At 33.9% G+C, this 23374-nt stretch overlaps 1 protein-coding gene and 1 long non-coding RNA gene across 26 annotated transcripts; one reads left to right on the forward strand and one right to left on the reverse strand.

Moving 5' to 3' along the window:
- Positions 1-1343: 1343 nt before the first annotated feature.
- On the reverse strand, positions 1344-5563 carry LOC122297088. Its single transcript, XR_006238645.1, has 2 exons — positions 4357-5563; positions 1344-1765 (listed from the first exon to the last, which is right to left on the reverse strand). It is a non-coding gene; the product is annotated as an uncharacterized LOC122297088 (long non-coding RNA).
- Positions 3211-22275, forward strand: LOC122297073 (disease resistance protein Roq1-like). Of its 25 annotated transcripts, none has more exons than XM_043106956.1 (12): positions 3212-3727; positions 6337-7441; positions 7850-8164; positions 8273-9169; positions 9262-9875; positions 10036-10087; positions 10574-10724; positions 11118-11294; positions 18231-18781; positions 19162-19339; positions 21217-21317; positions 21489-21964. In XM_043106956.1, the coding sequence occupies exons 1-7, from the start codon at positions 3279-3281 to the stop codon at positions 10601-10603; spliced, it is 3462 nt and encodes a 1153-aa protein (XP_042962890.1). In that variant the 5' UTR covers positions 3212-3278; the 3' UTR covers positions 10604-10724; positions 11118-11294; positions 18231-18781; positions 19162-19339; positions 21217-21317; positions 21489-21964. The 25 variants fall into 25 exon arrangements, with proteins under 25 accessions (XP_042962875.1, XP_042962890.1, XP_042962886.1 ...); XM_043106952.1 differs by having other exon boundaries at positions 18231-18494; positions 18588-18781; positions 21217-21964; XM_043106944.1 differs by lacking the exons at positions 18231-18781; positions 19162-19339; positions 21217-21317; positions 21489-21964 and adding exons at positions 12260-12503; positions 12935-13157; positions 13268-13812; positions 14378-14926.
- Positions 22276-23374: the final 1099 nt, after the last annotated feature.

Below are 23374 nucleotides of genomic sequence, written 5' to 3' on the forward strand. Positions count from 1 at the left end.
TCAATAGCATATAAGACGTAAAATAATAAAAAGACTTATAGATTTGAAGAAAAAGAGATGATAGAAATTACATAAAAATTCTATTATCATAGATGTATTATTATAAAAAGAAAATATCATAATAAATTTTAAATTTTTTCTCCTCAAATATCCTTAGACATTGGCACATGACAAACCACATAAATATATTGTTTATCTCTTTATTTTTTCTACTCTTATTTTCCTTTCATCATTATGAATGTATATACCATCACTGTACAGCGGCACCAGACTATCGTCGGAGGCACTAATCCACATCGTTCGAGACCTGTATCGAGTCAGTGGATCGAAAATGACTTTTTTTCCTCTTTCAATCTTGAGCGATTTTTACAGCATCAATAATATTATTCTTTAAATAGAAAAATGTTTAGTTTATAGAAAAAAAGTTATAAAAAGCTCCTTTCTAAATTTGCATTAGACTTTAAACTTGAATGAGATCTCGATCAAAAATGAATAAATAAATAAATAAATTTTATCAAATAGCAAATCGAAAATGAATAAATAAATAAATATTTTTTTTTTTGAAAGAAAAAGAAGAAATGGAGTTGTCAAGAAGCTTCTCCTCATTCCTTTACCAAGATCAGAAATGCTATTGTAACCGAAAGTTGGCCGACAAATTTTGTTACCTTTTGTTTTTTTAATTAGCGAAAGTATTTTTTAATGATATTATAATTTTAAAAAAATATTTAAAGATATAAAAAAATAAATAAATAAACTTTTTTGTTCTTGTCAGAGCCATCTCGTGCTACATCCAGTAGCACCGCTCTAAAGTTGATATATACTACCTCTCAAAGACTTACAAGAGATTAAAAAGAATCATTAATATCATTAAAAAAATATTTTCTTAATTAGAAAATTTATCACATTAAATTAGTAACTATTCCGACATTTGTTGATCTCCCCATGCCAATAATAATATCTTTATCTAGACTTATTTTTATAAACAATAATTTTTTTTTTATTTTTTGTCATATTAGCTAAATAGACTAACACTAGTGGGCAAGTGGCCACTTCCATTCATCTCTTTGAATTAATTGATCCCCATAAACAAATTGAGATGAAGATATGACATCGGGAAAATTGGTGAAGCCCACCTACTCATGCGAATCGGTGTGTCCTATTCGACATGCACGTAATTGCCAAGAAGTTGCCGCCAAGTTTTTACATAATTTTATGATGCTCTATAATGATATATCCAATCATAATGAAACTCGTGATATCATTTATATCAAATCCTACTCCATATAATTACTTTTTATACTTCTTATATACTCTATAACAATTATTTTATATTAAAAAAATAATTCAATCAATCGCATTAATAAAATATATAAAAATATGAAAAAAAATTATTACAATTTTTTAATATCTGAATATTGAACAGAAAAATAGGAACTTGTTTATGTAAAGTAAGGGCAGGGGAGCTCATGTGGGGACTCAAACCCACATTATACGCCGTTTCTGAACAATAATTACTATCAATGTCTAGCAGTGTCAACTGTAGACTTTGGATTCCTCTTTATTGATTCCCTGAAGTGAAGATTTACCACGTTCCAATCTCTCCTTTCTTTACCCACATTTCTATAATTGCACATCTGTTGTGATCATTTATCCCACATACAAAGGAGAAGAACACTTCTTCCATGGCCTTACAAGGAGCTTCTTTCTCGCTCTCTTTCGCTTCAACTTCTTCAATCCATTAGCAGATTCATGATGTATTCTTGAACTTTAGAGATAAAAATATTTGTTAAAATTTTATTTCTCATCTATATAATACTTTGAAAAAAAGTGAAATCAATACTTACATAGATGACGAGGAGGACGAAAGAGGAGAGGAAATTTTGCAAGCACTTTTTCAAGCTATGATTTTCATCATTATACTCTTTAAAAATTATGCAGAATCAAAATGGGTAGTAACTCTATCACTACCTATTAAAAAATTATAGGTACTTCTGATTTCTTTGACTATATAACTATATATGTATATATGCATGCATGCATGTATGTGTGTTTGTCTATATGATGTTAAAGCGAATTTTATGAAGAAAATTGAGATAATTACGGCAACGATAAAGATATCATACCACCATATTAAATTCATCTAAAATTTATTGGAGAAACTGAGAACATGAAAAATTCAAATCTAAATCTAAGAATAGATAAAAACTTTAACTAAGTAGTAATTTTTAATTTCAATTTGTTTCTAGATATAAAGACATAAATACTCTTCAATTATAAGTTTCAATTTTTACATATATATATATATATATATATATATATATTAATGCATGCTGATACGGACGTATTTTGTACCCTAGCCTGCAAATGGTCCCTACCAACCTGCAACACAAAGATAAGGGGAATTTCGTGTGGTGGGAGAGACCTCTAATGTCTAAAGATATCATGGTATTCTTTCTTGGAGAATTTTTTTTTTTTTTTCTTGGACATTATATACGTGGTGTTATTTATTTGAATTTTTAAGTTTATAAAAAAAAATCTCTATTCTTAAATTAATATGATTTGATGTGATAAGTTAAAATTTTATTAAATTAAAACTAAAGTAAAAGATACTATATAATTTCATATACAACAAAAAATTATATATTTTAGTTAGTAAACTTTATTATTATGAGATTTATATCTTAACTATATATATATTTTAATTTTTTGCAGTAAATGAATTTAATTTTGATCTAGAAAAAAAAGGAAATTTTTTTGGTTTGTAGTTTTCTCAAATAATAATAATAAAAATAAAAATATAAAAAATAAAAATAAAAAGAGGGAGGGAGGGGAAAAAATAAGAAAAAAATTCAATTTTTTTAAAATTTTATACGATTTAAAAGCACTTTTGATTTTATCAAATAAGCGTAAAACCTTTTTAAAAAAGCAAAGTGAGGGCTCGCTTTTTTATGTTAACATGATGCCAAATTGTAAAAATATAATTTATAAATTTTTTTCTTAAAAGCTTTTAAATAAAATAAAATACTGATCAAATTTCAACTTTAAACACCAAGAGAAATATAACAATAAAAAAGAGGTTTTATATTCCCATTGAAATTTATAACAAATAATAATTTTTCCCACCGACGGGTAAGAAGCTTGGCAGAAAGACGACAACTTTTTATGATGCAACGCGGAAGTTGCCAGGAAGTTATTCCTCATGCAACGAGACTTATATAAGTATCGACCTCCATCATCTTCCCTGATCCATCTCCAATTAATTTTACTTTACATTCATAATGACTAATCGCGATGTATTCTTAAGCTTTCGCGGAGAGGATACTCGCAATAATTTCACTGTTCATCTTTACCAAGCATTGGATCGAATTGGAATCAACACTTACAAAGATGACAAGGAGCTGAGTAAAGGTGAAGAAATTTCACCGGCACTTTTAAAGGCCATTGAAGAGTCAAAGATTTCGATCGTAATATTTTCTGAAAACTATGCGTCATCGACGTGGTGTTTGGATGAGCTGTTGAAGATCCTAGAGTGTAAAGAATCAAAGCAACAGAAGGTTCTAGCAGTGTATTACAAAGTCGAGCCATCGACAGTACGACACCAAAATGGAAGTTTTAAAGAAGCGTTCGCTAAACATGAAAAAAAGTTCGATGAAGCTAAAGTTCAGAGGTGGAAGACTGCCTTAAATCAAACTGCCGGGCTATGCGGTTTTCATTTGAAGATCAACGAGTAATTTCAACTACCTTTATCCCTCTTATCTATTCATATATTTTTTTAGTTTTGATCTGATTACATCCTTTGACAATAATATATATATATATATATATATAAATTGAGAAGTTGTAATTCAGTAGAAGGGAGGGAAATTTCCGGCACACATTCACAAGTTGTAAATCCGTACCATAATCAGAAATTCCAATACTCCTAACTGAACAACAGTGTGAACGAGAAAAAAAAAATCCCCTCAATAAGATTTATAGAAAACACAACACTTACGAAGCAAAATGAACAATTGGACAGAATTCTTCCAACACTCCACGATGCACTCGCCCACATATAATTTACACAATTCATCCAAATACTTCTCAGGGCACTCGACCACAGCCACAAGCCAAAATTTCATGTGCATGCACAACACACACTTCACATATTTTATTTATTTATTTTATTCTTGATTAATTGAGTTGTTTTCCTAGTAATCCATTCACCACATGCTTGTTTGAAAAAAATTAAAAATTAAAAGAAGAGTGATGTGCGGTAATTGGAGATGATAAGTGATGAATTATTCGAATTTCACATATCACAATTCACAATTTACATGAAAAATTATTTTCAACGTTGGTCCAAGAGCCACTTACACACGAAGGGGAGAATCCCTGGATGATCATAGGCGTCCCGAGCTCTGCTGCTTCCTGTGGTCATTCCCGTCAGCTGAAGGCGCAGTGGTCTCTTGAATGGGTGTGGTGGGTCTTAGGTTGAAAGAAACAGATCATGTATGTTGCGGAGCTAGAGAGGAGAAACCGAGAGGGTGAGACAGAGAGTGAGGGAGGGGAAACTGAGAGGGATGGCGGAGGTGGGTAGTCGTCCGCCCGAGATAGTGACGGAGACAGAGAGAGTGAGAGGGACAGAGAGTGACGGAGACGGAGGCGGAAGGAGGTAAAGTAAGAGACGGCAGAAGGAGGAGAAGTACGCTGGTGAGAGGTAGTGGGGTGGTCGGCGGGTGGAAAATTTCAGAGAGAGACAGATAGGCGGAGACAGAAAGAGAGAATGAGAGAGAGCGAGTGAGAGAGTGAGTGAGTGTGAAAACACAGAGAGTATGGGCTCACCGTGGCTGGCATCTGGCTGACATGGAACGGCGAGGTGGCGGCAGATAGGGTTTTCGAACCCGGGTTTCGTGTTACAGAGAGAGAGGCGCAGAGAGCGACGATCGAGAGAGATGGAGAGAGAGGATTACTGGAGATGCGGTGTCGAGGCATGGAGGATAGTGGCAGCAGATGGAACAAAACAGAGAGATAAGAGAAATCTGAGGGGGGAGAGTTGAGACCGAGAGATGAGAGGGAGATAGACAGACAACGAGAAGCCGAGGGAGAGAATAGAGAGGTGGTCGGAGGGGGAGGTGGCTCATGCTAGTTATAGAACTAGCAACCACTTCACGAGCAACATAGTTCTCGTTCGTGATTGATGGAGGTGGGCGGCAGCTAGGGGTGGCAGAGAAGGGATGACACTCGGCTACGTGTGTGTTTGTGGGTGTAGTCGGTAGGCACTAGGCAGAGCGGTGCACAGAGGTCACGAGAAGGGGAGGAAGGCGATAGTGGATGAGGGAAAAGAGATTAGCGAGAACGAGAAAGACGGATGACTGGGGAAGGAGAGAGGGATTGGCTGGCCTTCTACTAAGGTTTTGGGGCCTTGGTTGTGGTCTGGGCTTGAGATTTTGGATCTGGCTTCACATTACGTATGACCAAAATGCAGATGTCCTCAGTTCATAAAAATTTGTGTTCATATCAATGTTTTTTAAACAATAGTATTTTTCAATTTTCCCAATCGAACTACGGTCTTTTTTCAATTTTTACCATAAATTAATATATATATATATATATAATTTCTACCCTAAGTAATTGCATACATTATGATTACTTCAGTACTTCAGTTTATCCGTACTTCAGTTTGTCAAATTAAATTGAAATGTACAAAATAAAATTTATCCGTACTTCAGTTTGCAAATTAATACCTTACCAAACATACGGTATAAATTGAATATGGGTGGCAATTTCTTTAACACATAAATGTCACGTACTGAAAAACATTACTACAATGATTAAAGAGAACAGTGAACAAAGAATGACAACGTACATGGCTTTGCTTCTCCACTATTTTCAAAGTTCCATTTCTTTTACCTTTTTTTAAGTCTTCAATTTGATAAAGACCATCTGATCTGCACCTTCTTCGATCAGTATATTCAGCACTTATGATGATAGTTTTGGTATGGTACTTGTACAGCCATGCGAATTGTTATACTTTCAAAAAAAATTAATATGTTTATATCTTGAAAAAATTTGGATAAGTTTGAGATTTGTATAAAAAAATATTATTTTTTTATTAGTGAGATTCACTTTTTTTCAAATAAAGTATGCAAAACTAGCACAACCTAAAATTGTATCTACCATATATCTATTTCAAATGGTAGGGTTCATTTTCCTGCATTTAGTACATAACTCGTGCCCTGCCAATAACGTCATTTATAACATGAGAATAAAATTGTGCCTAAATCATGTTCTCATGTCTTTTAAGTTGATTAAGTCAAATTCATGAATCTTCTTTAAATCTTTTTGCTTTGGTAGGGACGAATATGAGTTTATCCAAAAGATTGTTAAAGAGGTCTCAACAACCTTACCAAAACATTTTGACTTGCATGTTGCCAAGTTTCCGGTGGGAATAAAGTCTCGAGTAGAAGATATTAACAAGCTATTATGTATTGAGGAGAATGACATACGCATGATAGGGATTTTCGGTGTTGGTGGAATTGGAAAAACAACTATTGCAAATGAGATGTATAACTGCATTACTGATCGATTTGAAGGTAGCTGTTTTCTTGCAAATGTTAGGGAATCTTCAAAACAAGATCAAGGTGGTCTCGTAAAGTTGCAACAGACAATTCTTTCTGACATTCTTAAAGATTCAAGTTTGAAAGCTAGTAATGTCTATCAAGGAATCAATTTGATAATGAAGAGACTTTGCCATAAAAGAATTCTTTTGGTTCTTGATGATGTCGATTGTTTGGACCAATTAGACAAATTATGTGGAAGTTGCGATTGGTTTGGTTCTGGTAGTCGAATCATCATAACAACAAGGGATGAGGGTTTACTAACTAAGCATCATGTTGATTTCAAATATCATACGAAGGTAATGGAACACCATGAAGCTCGTCAGCTCTTTATCAAGCATGCCTTCAAAAGTGGCAAACTAGATGATGGTTTTGCGGATGTCATAGAACTTGCACTAAAGTGTGCTGCCGGCCTTCCACTTGCTTTAAAAATAATAGGCTCAAATCTATGTGGACAAGATATAAAGTTTTGGAAAAGTGAATTGAAAGAGTACAAAAGAGTTCAAGAACATGATATCTACGAAAAACTCAAAATAAGTTACGATGGATTAGATGATCGTACAAAAAAGATTTTTCTTGACATTGCATGTTTCTTTAAAGGACGCAATAGAGAATATGTCACTCTGATTCTGGATGGTTGTGGTTTCAATGCCTATGCTGGTATCAAAAAGCTCAATGATAAATGTCTCATAACTATTGATGAAGATGATAAACTCATGATGCATGACTTATTAGAAGATATGGGTAAAGAAATTGTCCGACAAGAAGCACCTGAAGAACCTGGCAAGCGGAGTAGATTATACTCTTATGAAGATGTTCGTGAAGTACTTGAAAGAAATAAGGTAAGATTTTTCCTAGAAATATAGTTCTACTTTCAAGTTCTTTTTTTTTTTTTTTTTTTCAATTGAAGCTATTATTAAATTAAAAGAAATGGATCCAGAAATACATATAAATTATTATATAGACACATACGTACCCTCTACATGAAATATTTTCCCAATTTTGTAAATAAAATAATTTTAATAAAGAAGTACAAATAAAATCATGAAAGTCAATTCACATTTTCTCCATTTTTCTAAAAAGGCAAAATGCTATGATTATCTGATACTTTTTTAGTATTTTAAACAGAGTAATACGTATTAAGAGGAAGAAGTATATATGACTCTGGCATTTGAACGTACAAGTTTATGTTGAATTATAGAGAATTTATCTTTGATTTTTGATAGAACACTTGTGCATTCTCTCATTAGGGAACAGAACAAATTGAAGGCATATTGATCAATTTTCCTTCTTGGGAGGACAGTACGATACGTTTGGATTCTGATGTGTTTGCAAAAATGGAAAAACTCAGAATATTAAAACTTACATACTTCTTTGGCCACCTTGACGACTGTGACGGCTTTTTTTGTGATGGATTGAATTATCTCTCTAATGAGTTAAGAGTTCTTCATTGGCCCAAATGTCCTTTGCTCTCTTTGCCATCTAATTTTCATGGAGAGAAACTCATTGATTTCGATATCCGAGGAAGCAAAATTAGAGATTTAGGCACGAGATTGCAACCTAAGGTAAGTATTTTTATTTTTCATATGTCAATCTGTCTTACTTTTAAGTTATGCTGCAAATTTCCTTTAACAATTAATAAATATTTTATTTGTTTTTTACTTTTTAAACAGAACTTAACAAGTATAGACCTCACTTTCTGTGATGACTTGACAAATATACCGGATCTTTCAAGTTGCTCAAATCTAGAGGAGTTGATTTTTGATTATTGTGGAAGTTTAGTTGAGGTTCATGATTCTGTTGGATTTTTGAAAAAGCTTGTTAAATTGAGTTTTAAAGGATGTTTCAGCCTAAAGAAGTTGCCAAGAAGCTTCAAGTTGATATCTCTAAAAGTACTTGACCTTGAAGGTTGTACAAGCCTTGAATACTTTCCTGAAATTGAGTGTAAAATGGAACATTTGGAGTATCTCTCGTTAGAATGCACAGAAATACAGGAGCTACCTTCATCCATTACATACTTCACTGGGCTCAATAGGTTATTTATAGATGCTTGCGACAACTTTGTGCATTTTCCAGTAAACATTTTTCAGTTGGAACATCTACAGGAGGTTTCCATCACTGGTTGTCCAAATTTTGTAAATTTTGGAAAGGAGGTGGGGCATAATGAACAATTCGTGCCATGTACACAGGACAATGAAATTTCATCAAGTATGGAACCTCGAGAATCAAATAATTTATTTAGGACATTTAATTTCTCATCCAGTTTGTGGACTTTAGATCTATCTGGTAGTGCTATTGTTAGCCTTCCTCCATGCATCGAAAGATTTGTTGGATTGTCTAGACTATTGTTGAGCTACTGTGAGCAACTTGAACAAATTCTACACCTTCCACCAAATATAAAATGGGTAGAGGCTATGGGATGCGAGTCATTGGAACGCTTTCCTCATGTATCGACAGAATCTTCATTCGGTATACTCGGCTTAAAACGGTTAACAAGGATTGACTTATCGGAATGCAATAAAGTGGAAGTGGATGTAGGGAATCATGCACCAGATCCATTATTGGTACAGGTATACATGTCTCATCTATTTGATCTCTAATTTCTTTCTGTTTCGTATTTGATAGCTTGTATTTGTTTTCTAAAATATAGTTGGTTTAATAGGAACGCTTTCGGGAGAAAGATTCAAGTACGATTATATATCCAGGAAGTAGGATTCCAGAGTGGTTCAAGTATTGCAAGGAGACTACTTCATTAAGTAAATCTATTGAAGTAGAAATGGATCATAATGCGTCCATGTGTTTTGGGCATCAGATCGTGGCATTAGTTTTGTGTTTTGTTGTGGGACCTATTGAAGAAGGGACTATGCGGTGTTTTACTATCTCAATAAACGGCCGGCAGAGTGGAATTGATAATACGTGGTTATGGAATTCATTGGACGCACATCATGTATGTCTAAGATACATAGCTGGAAATTCTATTGATGAGATTCTGTCAAGAAGTTACAGGGAGGGGAACAATAATATGAGGTTTACATTTGAAGGTGATAGGAAGAAAGCACTTTTAAAAAGTGTCGGAGTCCATCTAATATACAGGAATGACAATTTCATTAATCCTATTCAACTTTCAAAGAGATACCAAGATGATGGTGAGCATGACTTGGCACCCGATTGGAACCCACAAGAGAAGCGGCAATCTTCAACCACGAGAATTATGGAATTCAACGATGCTAATGATGATTTAATTATTGAGGATTTGGATTTAGAACTTCGACTTGGGTAAGTGATAATAGCCGAATTTGTGCAGAATTTTACTAAATTAAATAAAGCATTATCACAATTATGCAGTCATGTTAATTCTTATATTTTTATTAGACTTGAAATATTTATTTTTCTTACTTAAATTTAAGTTTATATTAATGAAGGAATTGAAATTCAGAAAGGAATCGAAGTTGCGGAAGGAATCAAAGTTGGGGGAAAGAACCGCAATGGTAACAGACTTGCAGTGCCTATATTTACATTTTGAGAAATTTTTATTCTTCTTTAGTTTCGTTTTAAATACTGCTTTGATGTTTATTTACATTCATATTTTAGAATTTAATTTCATGAACAAGCCTAGCTAAATTTTCAACTAAGGTTTACCAACTATCGATGCCTTCAACGATTTATTCTTCTTGTTTCATATCAATTGAGAGGGATAAAATTCTTGACATGAGTTCAATTATGTTTCTATCATGATTTAGAATAATCTTAACCTGCTGATATCTTAGAAAACTTTTTTATGGGAAATTAGAAGTCTTTTAAAGGTATTTTTTAGTTTTAAGTGACACAGAATGAAACTATGTCGAATTGTTTTGCAATGCTAAAACCTTGCATTCACAGGATGCTTGTGGAATTTGCAGCAAAGTAATCTCCTCGACCACTTCACTAGAATTTCAGTACATATATTAATATATACACCCGGAATATTGAAACAGGTTCAAAGGCCTCAAAGAATATGTTTTTAGACCAAGACCAGATCAGTAATGGAGATTTAAGGATGCTGGATGAATTGTTATACTAGGCATTATAAGGTCACCATTGAAAGGCTGAAATTAATGACCAAATTTATGTGTGGAGGGAAGAAAGGTAATGTGCGTGGAGCTGGTTTTCTTAACATTTGTGTGTTACGCACAAAACTGTCTAAGAACACATCAAAGACGATATTTAAGTGGTTCAGTAATTTGCTCCACTGGAGCCAAAATTTCCTAAGTTTGTATGAGATTACAAACTCTCAAAATTTCTCACACACTGACTTCACACGTCAGAGCTCTCCTTTTATATGAGAAGCTCTACTAAATGAGACGGTTGGGGGGCTGGTGGAGTTATGTCCAACCTCCAACAACATTTGGACGGTGCAAAGCAGCCTTTCCTATGTTGGTTTCACACTTAGTAGCTGTTTTCAACATTGTGTTGTTTTTTTTTTCTTTTTCCGCATACTGTAATTGTCGATCTTCTTGGGCTATATTTGTCAAAATACAGGGTAATCGCTGAAAGTTTCTGGTTCGAGAAATGACACAAATCAAAGGTCCTAAAGCTCTGGATTGGATTATTATCATACTTTTGTACCCGTTTCATTCCAAAAGATTGAATTTATTGTCAAGAACCACAGGCATGATCTAGATTGTTAAATGGGTTCTGCCCCTGAAGATTTGTCAGGTAGGAAATCCTACATATTTATTTATTTTTATTTTTATTAAGAATTTATTTTTCTAATTCTTGTGTTGTTAGAATATGTGTACAATGCATGAATCGGTTAGTTATTTGTGCTTGCTAGATATGTTCTAATTATAACAAGAAATGTGTAATTTGTTAGTAACAAGGCATTTAAAAAAAAAAAAAAGAAATAAAGTCATAATGAGTTTCCTAGATACCAGTTAAAAGGCCTTCCAAATTAGTGTATAAATTTTATTCATGAAGTCCCATATTTTCCAAAAAAAAAAAGTAGAAATTTTAACTAAGACCTATATTTGAGTGATGTGTAAGTTGTTGGTCTTGGTTTTTCATTTGCTTGCTACAGCTTATCTGATTGTGTCAAAGCTCTTACATGCTTTCTGTACCATAGCTGAAAAGTTGTTTTTTTGGTTTTTAGTTTTGTCACAAAAAAAAAAAAAAATAGAGGGAGGGAGAAGAATCAATTTGATAAAAGAAAGACTTTGCCGCGAAAAGATTCTTTTAGTTCTTGATGATGTTGATCAGCCAAATCAATTGGAAAATTTATGCGAAAGATGTGATTGGTTTGGTTTAGGAAGTCGAATAATCATAACAACAAAGGATAAACATCTACTAGCTATGCATGATATATATTTGACATATAACATGAAGGAATTGGATGACAATGAAGCTATTCAACTCTTTAGCCAGAATGCCTTCAAAAGTGACAAACCCAATGACAATTTTGTGGAACTCACAAAAGATGCACTAAGCCATGCTGAGGGTCTTCCACTCGCTTTAATAGTGGTGGGCTCGGATCTATACGGTAGAGATATATCTTATTGGAAAAGTGTATTGGAAAAATACAAAAGAATTATGGAGGAAAATATTCAAGAAAAATTAAGAATAAGTTACAATGGACTAGAGCCAAATGAGAGAAATATTTTCCTTGATATTGCATGTTTTTTCAGAGGGAAGGATGCAAGATATGTCACTAAAATACTGGATAGTTGTGGCTTCTTTCCAAATGCTGGTATCGAAAAGCTTATTGACAAATGCCTCATACGTATTCATAAGTATGACAGATTGACCATGCATGACTTGTTGCAAGATATGGGTAGAGAAGTTGTTCGACAAGAGTCACTACGAGAGCCTGGCAGATGTAGTAGGTTATGGTTTCATGAAAATGTTTGTTATGTACTTGAAGAAAATACGGTAAGATTCACTATAAAATGTGCTTTAATTTGTAATTTGTCTTTTTTTTTTTTCCCCTAGTGAACCTGTTAGGGGTTTTGTTTTAGAAGAAAATGGAATTAGAAATACAAAGGGACACAGCAACATTAGCCGTATTAAGCTGTCGATCGGAAGTAGTGTAAATAAAGATAGATGAATGAAGTTTAAGTTTCTTCGTTATAAATTTTTACAAAGTGAAATAGCGACGTATACATGTGTGTGTGTTCTGATAAGACAAAATACATAATTTTTTGCAATTGTTGAACTATGTAGAACTTTCATTCTTTGCTTTTGCCAGCACACTTGGGCATTCTTTGCTCTGGCTAGGGAACAAAATTGTTTTTGTACTCGAATAGTGATATTGTTAGTCTTCCCACATCCATCAAAAGAGTTAATGGATTAAAACAACTTAGGTTGGAGGATTGCAGGCAACTTCAAGAAATTCTAGAGCTTCCACCCAATATAGAAGTGGTGTATGCTAATGGATGCATCTCATTCGAAAGGTTTCCCGAAGTATCAAGAAAGTTTCAATTCAATACTTGCAACTTAAGGGCACTTCGATGGACTGAATTGTTCAGATGCTATAAAATGTTTGTGAATATACGGATTCATGTGGCAAATCCTTTATTCGATGAGGTATCTCTTTCACACTCACCCCACCCCCCCTCTCTCTCTCTATGATGTTTCTTTCTTTCTTTTTTTCCTTTCCTTTTATGTGACATGTTTGAAACATAGTTTTTTAACAGGGACATCTTAATGACTATTTTGGCGGCATTATATTTCCGGGAAGTATGATTCCTGACTGGTTAATCCATTGTAAGGAGGCTTCAAATACTCGATCATGTGAAATAGATATTGATGGGCTTCTATATTGGGGTGAGATTATAGGAATTGCTGTGTATGCTGCTGTTGGACCTATTTTGCGATCTCTACAGAAACTCCCCTTCATCTTCTTAATGTTGACATCACCTATAACGGCGTAAGAAAGCTTTGTAAAGAAGGATACTTCACTCATGGGGTTTAGATCATGAATGGTTGGAATACTCTGTTCTAGAACCTTTCCAGCTAAAAGGGAATAGTCTAAATGTTAAGTTTACTTGTTATTCAAACTCATTATCCCTTAAACGTTGTGGAGTCCAGTTGGTGCATAAGCATGCAGATAATGCTAAAGATCATTCAGATGTGTTCTATGAGCATGATTGCGACTTGGAATTTGACTATTATTCACAACAGAATAGGCGTTCTACAACCTTGGATATCAAAAATTTGAACTTAGAGGATACTCAACTTGGTGAGTCCCTACTAAACTAATCAAATCACTCTCAACATTGATCAACCTACCATCCTTTCTTCATTCATCACCCAAATGCTTGTTTTTTTCTAGATTTACTTTCAAATCTCACTCCTAACACTAAACACGCTAGTTTTCATCACCGAGGAACCTGCAATTCTTATTATGTTCCAAAGTTAACAACTCAAGATGGAGGTCGTTAAAGAGTATGTGCAACCATACTTGTGTTGGCAGATTTCCTATACAAGAAACTAATAGCTCATGTTTAAATCGTGAGTCTAAGTGATTCATGTGTCACATGTTAATCTCAGTCTTTTACAAGTGATGACTTAGAAACCAAGTGTTTTTCTCTTGAGAATAGTCTTCAAATCCTTGGGGGAAATCCAATCTCCACTCTTCACAGTTTTACAGGACACGTTTAAACTCAAAATATACTGAGAAATGTTTTCTCGAAATAAAGCACTCTTGTTTTGGTAATTGCTTACTCTATTCACGTATGCATATATGTTTGTGAATAAGTTTCAGGTTACTTGGGATAAAAATTTAATTTGTCAATCTTTCTTAGGATTGCACATCATGCCACTATTTGCTCAGAAACAGACTACTTGGTCTTAGCCAACTTCACATGAGGCTGGTGAAAGCTCATCTAGACAGGTGGCTCGACCTTCCTAGATGGAAACTCTATTGTCGGAGATGGATTGTAAGATAGATGCACATGCTGCTCCAGTGAGACAGCTCAAAGATATTGCATCTAGACTTAAGAACATAGGGATTCAACTCCAAGATCTACAGAGTGCCTTCAAGGAAAATGTACCATAACCAGCAGAGGATTGATCCTACAGGGCTTGATTCACATTCTATTTCTACCTGCTAACTTTTCGTTATGTTTGTATTGCATCGTACTCCCTTTGAGCATGTTATTTCAGCATGTTTTTGTGTCTGTTGTGGAGCTATTATGGAGCTTTGATTCACTTCTAAAGTGATATTTGGTCGAGCTATTATGGAGTTGATGATCTAGAACAGTAAAAGGGATGAAAAAATAAATGTTTGAAGAAGGCTGATTGGTATGCCTAATATACTTCCAACAATGAAGATTGATTGATTTTCCTTTAAAGAAGCATGATTATGTCATATTACTGGACGTCATGAGGCATGAGTGCTCAGGGCATGTTTTGAAGTATTGCATGCATATTTATCAATCAAAATGTTTATGGAATAAATTCTTTCACTATTAGCATGCTTAGAATTTCAATTGCATTATCACATGGTGACTTGTGAATAAGCATCCATTGAAATTTCATGTATCATAGAAAACATTTTTATGGGAAATTAGTACTCTTTTAAAGGTATTTTTTAGTTCAAGTGAACACAGAATAAACCCATCTCGAATTTTTTTGCAATAGCTCGAACATTGCATTCATAGGGTGCTTGTGGAATTTGCAGCAAAGTAATCTCCTCGACCACTTTACTGGAATTTCAGTACATATATATACACTAGGAATATTGAAACAGGTTCAAAGGCCTCAAAGAATATGTTTATAGACCAAGACCTGATCTATAAAGGGAGATTTAAATGCCTTGAAAACTATGTTTTACAGACCTAATGACCATAAGAAGGGTAATTTGAATAAGTTTATAATTGTACAGCATAACATAAAAGGATTTATAATTTTCTAGGATTATTTTCGAGTTCACCAAATAAGATATCTATTGGACCTGATTTCTTAACCCTTTTTCGCCTTTTCAGCTTTCTATTAGACTATGATGACCACTTCCCGTATTGGAAAGGATGCTGGATGAATTGTTATGCTAGGCATTAGAATGTCACCATTAAAGGGCTGAAAGCTTTGGATAATGTCATTTTATAAAGTTTCCATGCTCCAAACTGAATTGCTCAGGACTTAGGAGAATTAAACAGATTGTATAGGTTTGGCAAGTGTGTTTTCATCTTACTCACACACAAGGGAATTGCTTTGCCACCATTTAATGACAGAGGAATTGGATAGACCAAATTTAGATGTTGCTATCACCGCTGTATTTTTCTTAACATGTGTGGAAAACGCATGAATAACTTAATTTCTGTGCAAATTAAGGGAATCTAAAATGTTGTTGATTTTTTTTTTTCATCGTACTGTAATTGTTGATCTTCTTGAGCTGCATTTGTCAAAATACAGGGTAATTGCTGAAAGTTTCTGGTTTGAGAAATGATACAAATCAAAGTTCCTAAAGCTCTAGATGGGATTATTATCATATTTTTGTTTGCGTCTCAAAATAAGAATGAACTCTTGAGGAAATAATAGTAACGCATTCCACTCCTTAAACTCCAGCAAAATCTGCCCCTGCTTACTGGTTACTAATCAGGTCATGTACTAATAGTAATGCATAATGAAAGACTTCTATTTTAGTATCACCAATATTGGCTTGCCATTTTGTGGTTATCTTGCTGGAGCTCTTGGATTCTATTGTATCTAATCGCGCCTAACTTGATGGCTAACAGTACCTGGTAGAGGCAGTGGCGGAGCTAGGATTTTCTTTCAGCTGGTGCAAAATATAAATAAAATAAAAAAAGTATGAGCCACTTTTCTTTTGTAGAACATTTTTTCAATTATAATCACAATAAGTTCTTTACACTTCTTAAGATGAGGATGCATTGGTACATGTAATGGATGCCAACCGCAGACATGCCACTGTCCCCCCAGCACCCCCTCCCTGTCTTGTTGATGTAGGATGTGCAGAAATTCAATCTTTTTGTAATGAAACAGTACTATTGCATTACAAAAAGATTGACTTTCTTCTCAATAACCACACAAATGATCTACACTTAGTCAATACCATAAACACAGACATGTAAGAGCCTAGATGGTTAAATGGGTTCTGCCCCTGAAGATCTGTCAGGTAGGAAATGCAGCCAGTAGAGTTGTATTAATCACTTTTCCTCTGGAAAATCCAACATATTTAATTTTTTTTTTATAAAATTATTTTTCTTATTCTTGTTCTGTTAGAAAATGTGTACAATGGATGAATTGGTTAGTTATTAATTCTTGCTAAATATGTTATAATTATAACAAGATATGTGTAATTAGTTAGTAATTGGTGATTTGTATTTAAGCTTTCTAATATTGTAATCCGCTCTTGCCTGAATGGAAGAGAGAGAGAGAGAGAGAGAGAGAGAGAGAGGGAGAGAGAGAGAGTCGAATTTGTTAATTCCTTAGAAGTAATCAATTACTAATTGCTAATTGTTGATTTGTACAAACAGGTGCATACTAATGTCGTGTTTGTAAATACCCCACAAACAAGCTAATTTGGGGCAGACCTAACATTTAAGGGTTTAAATTAACGAGAATTCCAATAAATAAAGTCATGTTGTTTATTTATTTATTTTCCCTTTTGTTTCGAGAAATAAAGTCATGTTGAGTTGCCTAGATACCAGTGTTTTTTTTTTTTTTTTTTTTTTTTTTTTTTTTTTTTTTATAATAACAGTTAAAAGGCCTTCCAAATTAGTTAATAAATTTTATTTATGAAGTCCAATATTTTCCCAAAAAAGAAATAGAAAATTTAATCAAAACCTATATTTGAGGGCTGTAAAAGTTGATGGTCATGGTTATTCATCTTGCTCTTGCTAGCTACAGCTTCTCTGTTTGCTGCAAAAGCTCTTACATACTTTCTGTACCATAACTGGGATCGCTTCTCATGCACTTAGTTGGAAAGCAAAAATTAAAGTGATTCTCAAGGGTTTTCTTTCCAAAGCTTTTGGAGTTAAGGCTTGAGATAACCATTTTGATGGTCAGATACCATATTTTCAACAGAAGTCATTGAATTCTTTTAATGTATCGGGTAATGAATTGGAGGGTCCAATTCCAAATAGCCTTAGTGGAATGGATTCAAGTTCCTTCTCTGGTGAGTCAACTTTTTATGACATCATCTGTGTATATATATCTATATATATAATGTATCATGTGCATGTACATGTATATGTACTTACACAAACGTGTTTCTTCAGTTGTTGTATTTATTCTTCAGAGTTATCAGAAAATGGTTGCTTCTAACAAACTCTAAGGTACAAAGTAATGGTTACAAATCTGCATTCTTATGTTTTGAACTAAAATATTGATTAAACCTATAAGTGATCTATTGGATTCTATATTGTTATGGTAATTAAAATAGAGAGTACTGTTTTCCTATAAGATTAATTGTTAAATCTATATCTATATACTCAAAATTTTTCATGTCAGAACATATATATGATCATCTCAAGGCTTCATTGGCATCTATAGCACTTGCCATTGATTAGCCAACTTAATGCCCCAAAGAACTGAAAACCCACATGAAACAATGCCTAAATCCCACATGTGCATATATACAAAGGTAAATATGTTTGAAAACTTTCAGGCAGTGATGGTTTGTCCTATCAATGGCAGGAAATTTAGAGCTATGTGGAAATTGTATGGGTAATTGCGAGGAAGGCTCAATTCCAAGTGTCCTAGTGATTGTTATATACTTGCAACGATGGCAACAGTCGGCATAGGTCTAGTGGTCTTCATCAACCACAAGAGGCAACCATCTTTATTGACAAAGGCTCCAGTACAGCCATCAAACTTGCAAAAGAAATCCAGCAGCCGCAGTGGAAATACCAAGAAGGTTGAGAATGTGAAGCTGACCTTTGTCAGGGAAGATAGGGAGAGGTATGATCTGCAGGAATTGCTTAAACCTCAGCTGAGATATTGGGCAGTGGATCCTTTGGGTCTTCTTACAAGGCTGCCTTGCATAATGGACAGGTGATAGTTGTGAAGCGGTTCAAACAAATGAATAAGTTGGAGAAAGAGGAGTTTCAAGAGCATATGAGCAAGCTAGGGAGGTTGAGACACCCGAATCTGCTTCCTCTGGTGGCTTACTACTATATATAGGAAGGAAGAGAAGCTCTTGGCATTTGACCATGTGCAGAAGGCCAGCTTGGCCGTTCATCTACATGGTACACTGATTTCCTTTCTAAAATATGTTTGCTCACATGTGCATGTATATTAGTTCATGAATTGGTAGGCCCTCTGTATATGTGTCTTTATAAACATAGCAATTTTGTCATGCATGTACACATACATACATACATACATACATACATCTATATAATATCCATCTCTGTTGTGTAATCACTTTCAATGTGTTCACTGACATCATTTTCAATGCAAAGAAGCACTGTCACATTGTCCAATTATACCAATAGCCCTTCTAATTATAAGCCAGTTTGGAGGAAAACTTTGTCATTCTTCAGTTTACTGTTTATAATTAAAAAGCAATACTCAATCTGGTTGAACAAAGTCTGCAATTTTTTTTTTTTCTTGTTTTTCCTTTAAGGTAGTTCAGCCCCAAGACAACCTACATAGCCCTTTGTTCATGCCACTTGCTTTTCCATTCCTCCTCTGTTTTGTTCAAACCACAAGTCGGCAACTTATGGCCATTAATTGGTCTCTCTCTGCCACATATTGAATATGTTCAACCACACCGATTGCTAAACTCTTGGCCACGATATTCGGTAACTGTTTAACTCTCTACATCACTCTTGTATGGACTGTTATATTCATTTGGTTAGATGATGTTGTGTTTTGAGTATTTAAGTAGAGGAATATCATGGTTTGAGAAAATATTTGTGAACGTAGAAACAAGAGAAATTAGTTCAACCTACTACTTGATGAGGTAGAATAAAATTCTGCTCTGTTTTTGGTTTAGGCAATTCGGTTTCTATTATAGTTTCTACTATAGATTTAGCTCTATCATTTCCTTTACCTGAATCCCTTTTCAATAGGCTTAAACCCTCCATTTTATATGTCAAAACATTAGAAATCAGTGTTTGTTTGTGAGCCACCTTCTCAAGCTTAAATCAACGTAAACAACCATAGATTATCACCTCTTCACCTCTTCCTCAAGTACTCAACTCAAGCCTCTTGTAGCTATTGAACTTGCCTCATTCTAGACCACCTCAAGAGGTAGCACAACCACCATAGAAGCCACCAAAGCAGCAGGTAAGATCCCTCTTTTAATTCTGTCCAAAACTGTAGCATAGCAGCAAACTCTTTCTGCAATGCGTTTCCTCCTCTAAATTTATGCAATTGATTCCTTCCTACTATTTTCTGTTTTGTTGACTCTCTAGCTTGTTTATCTCATTTGATCACTTCTAAATCTTTTCTTGTGTAATTAGGAATGTATTAGAAAGAGGGAAGGTTTGAAAAAAAGAAAATACACAAGCTCTTGGCTGTCCTTCCAGTGCAGAAAAAATTCAGCAACTTCAACCCTTGATTCCTATTAAGTTTCAGCACCTTAGTTTGCTTTTATTTCATCTCTTCAACTCAGCCTCAATATGTGACATTAGGACTACCAAATTACCTTAAAATCTCACACCAAAACCAGCTCTAAGTAGCTGAAACTGAGGGGAACAGCAACACACACAACAACAGCAGAAAGTTGTAAGAGACAGCAGCAGTAACAGTTTCTCATTTTGTTTTCCCTCTCCTTCTCACATGTAATCTCTTCTTACTCCAAGGACCCTCATCTATACAACATAGTCTAGTCCAGTGGATGAAATATTCGAGCTCAGAATGCAGCAAAACAGAAAACAAAAACAATATATCCTATCTGCAGCAGCAGTTTTCATATTTGAACCCCTCATTGTTTACTCTAATTTCTAATGCTTTTTCCTCGTTGTTCCTCTTAACTCAAGCCTCCTCACCTCTAACTTCATTTGGTTGAGTAGTAGAAAGTATGGTGGAGGACATGATAATTTGGAGCAAGAAAACATCTATGTTAGTTGCAATTTTATAGTGTTAGTTCTTATATTTTTATTAGTTTTGAAATATTTATTTTTCTTACTTAAATTTGAACTTTATCTTAATGAAGGAATTGAAGTTTGGAAATGAATCAAAGTTGTGGAAGGAATCAAAGAAGGGAAAGAATTGTAACCATAACAAACTTCAACGATAACAGACTTGTAGCTACATTATGAGAGCAGTGTAATTTTTAATTTTCTTTAGTTTCATTTTAAATATGGATTTGATATTTATTTACGTTCATATTTTAGAATTTATTTTCATGAATATGCCTAGCTAAATTTTCAATCATATTTTTCTCATAATCTTGAATAATCTTAATTGATCAGTTGAGAGCTTGATTCATAATTTTGTTAAAATAAAATTATCTGTTAATAGTTTTTTCATTGCTTAGATTAATTTGCATATTTAAAATTTATTTTAGTTTTTTATTGTGATTATAGATTAATAAGTTTATTATTTCTTGCTTTAATTCATTGATTGTTTAGTTCTTAACTTCTTATTTTATTTTAGAACTTTTAAAAAAAAAAACTATTTTACAATTTATTTTAGTTTATATAATAGTCCTGTGCATACAACACAAATGTAGATTTATCGTGGCTATCATGTGAAGAGATTGAAGGACATGATTGGATCTTCTAATCATTTGTGGGGTTTTTCTTTCAGTTCACTTCTCTGAGATCTAGTGAGGTATGGAATTTCCTTTATGACGAGCATTTCTTTTAATTTTGGCTTTGGATTGCTAGCCGGGGAAAAGTAAAGTTGTTGCTTTTAATAACTATAATGTAGCTTTTTTGTTTGCTACTTTACTTGTTTTTCGGCAGTCTGGATAGACCAAAAAGATTCATTTTGGTGTTGTAGGGGTTGCAGTTTTCCCAGATCAAGATTATTGGTTTTTTTCAAGTTTTGTGATCATAAAGTTTGGACCACTTATGGTTTGTTTGCCTTTCCAAATGATGGTAATTTCCGAGGTTAAGATCATTAAGTACTATTCATTCATACTTTCATGAATTATAAATACGGATTTTTGGCAGACAATTATGGTGACAAAAAGAGAAAATTTTGCTCTTGAGTTTCTGGTTTTTCACTGTTTTCTGGTTTTTCACTGTTTGAACTGTATAGCAAGTTGTGGCTTGATTTCTTAGGATTAGGAACATTCATGATAGACAAGACAATTGGTGAATTGTAACTATTTTTTGCTCATTATGACGTAACTAGGATATTGTTCTTTTTGGTATATCCAGGAAGATGCCTTTGGTTGGATTGTTCTTTTTAATGTAACCAGTTGTTAATTGCAAAGCAGTGTCAAATGCAATGGTCTTTGTTTTTATTACCAAGTTTTGTATTAGTATTTGGCTATGTTTTACTGTGAAGGATTAAATATGTAGAGACACAACAATGCAGTCTTGGAGAGTCTGATGGGCATAGTTCACAAAAGGATACCAATAAGGATGCAGTCTTGAAGTGGTGCTGCTCATCACTTCCACCACTCACCTTGTCTCCTTCATTCTTGGTGGCTCAAAATCAGTCGGCAGTTCCTCCTCTGTCTGCAAATAGCAAAATCAATAAGAACATTGGCTCATTGGAAAAACAAAAAAGAGCAAATGGAAGTGTATTTACAAGATGGCCTAAGCCATGAATTTCATGATAGTATGCATGCTTGTGTGTGTTGATCTATTATTATTTATTTTGTATAAAAAAATAAAAAACATAAAGGCCTATAAAAAAACATTTTAAATTGTTAAAAGAGAAATTTTAAAAAAAAAAAAAAAACCTTTGAAAAAGTGTTTAAAATATATTTTTTAAAATCTCCGTATTTAAAAAAGGAATATAAAAACATTTAAATTTTTTTAAAAAAACAAAGAAAAAAGTAATAAACCCGGATCTCCGGGTTTACATTATGTTATTGCCTGGATTTTTTTTTAGACAGTTATCCACCCGATTTTTAAAATATTAATTCGGATCCGGATCCGGTTCTACACCCTTAGATGAGACCGACCGACCTCCCACAGCATGGGTGGTGTTTAGTTGGTGGTGGGCACTGGGTGGGATTTGTATCCTGTTGATGAGCGCAATTTGGTTCCTAGCTGTTTAACTTTGTCCCAATTGCCTTGATGTATGCATTCATTGAACTAGGCTAGCTTTACGTAAGATTGGATCATCATTCTTTTGGGATCAATATAAGAAGAATTAGAAGCTGAGGAAAGAAAACAAACATAATTAACATTAATTGGACCAATCAGTATCCCAACCCTACATGTATAACATCCAAGGAAATAATAAAAAAAGACGTTCCACATTTTTTTCAATACAAGTCAAAATAAATGAAATCCTCTAAATTTTGAATAGATTAATATATAGTGGTTAAACTCAATGCGAATGGTGCTTAGTTTGTTTGTGGATCTATCTCTGGCCATAAATCTCGAGTGGACGTACATGATTTAGACGAATATTGATGCGGGAGGGATGCTTATGACTCTAAGCAAACTGGAACATGAAGTGAGTGATCAAGTGAATCATATATATAATGTATGTAGACAAGGTAATTTGTATGAGATTGTTCTTGAATGGTATTATTGATGGGTATTCATTGAGGATGGTTATGATATTAATGGCGCATTTTAATACAGAGTTAAATCAAGTGGATATGAGAATGTGTTTGAGAATGAGAAGTTGGGAGAAAAAAGTAGACGTTACAAGCTTAAAGTTTGGGTCATCATACATAATACTTATTGGGCTTGCAATTA

Source organism: Carya illinoinensis, chromosome 15, assembly GCF_018687715.1.
Source record: "Carya illinoinensis cultivar Pawnee chromosome 15, C.illinoinensisPawnee_v1, whole genome shotgun sequence".
NCBI lineage: Eukaryota > Viridiplantae > Streptophyta > Magnoliopsida > Fagales > Juglandaceae > Carya > Carya illinoinensis.

Excerpts from the sequence above, each read along its gene's own strand:
- LOC122297073 (XM_043106941.1), top strand. The coding sequence starts at position 3,279 with ATGACTAATCGCGATGTATTCTTAAGCTTTCGCGGAGAGGATACTCGC. Across the intron at positions 7,442-7,849 it reads AAGTACTTGAAAGAAATAAG|GGAACAGAACAAATTGAAGG; the intron begins GTAAGATTTTTC and ends TTCTCTCATTAG. Across the intron at positions 10,088-10,478 it reads TGGGGGAAAGAACCGCAATG|GATGCTTGTGGAATTTGCAG; the intron begins GTAACAGACTTG and ends TTGCATTCACAG.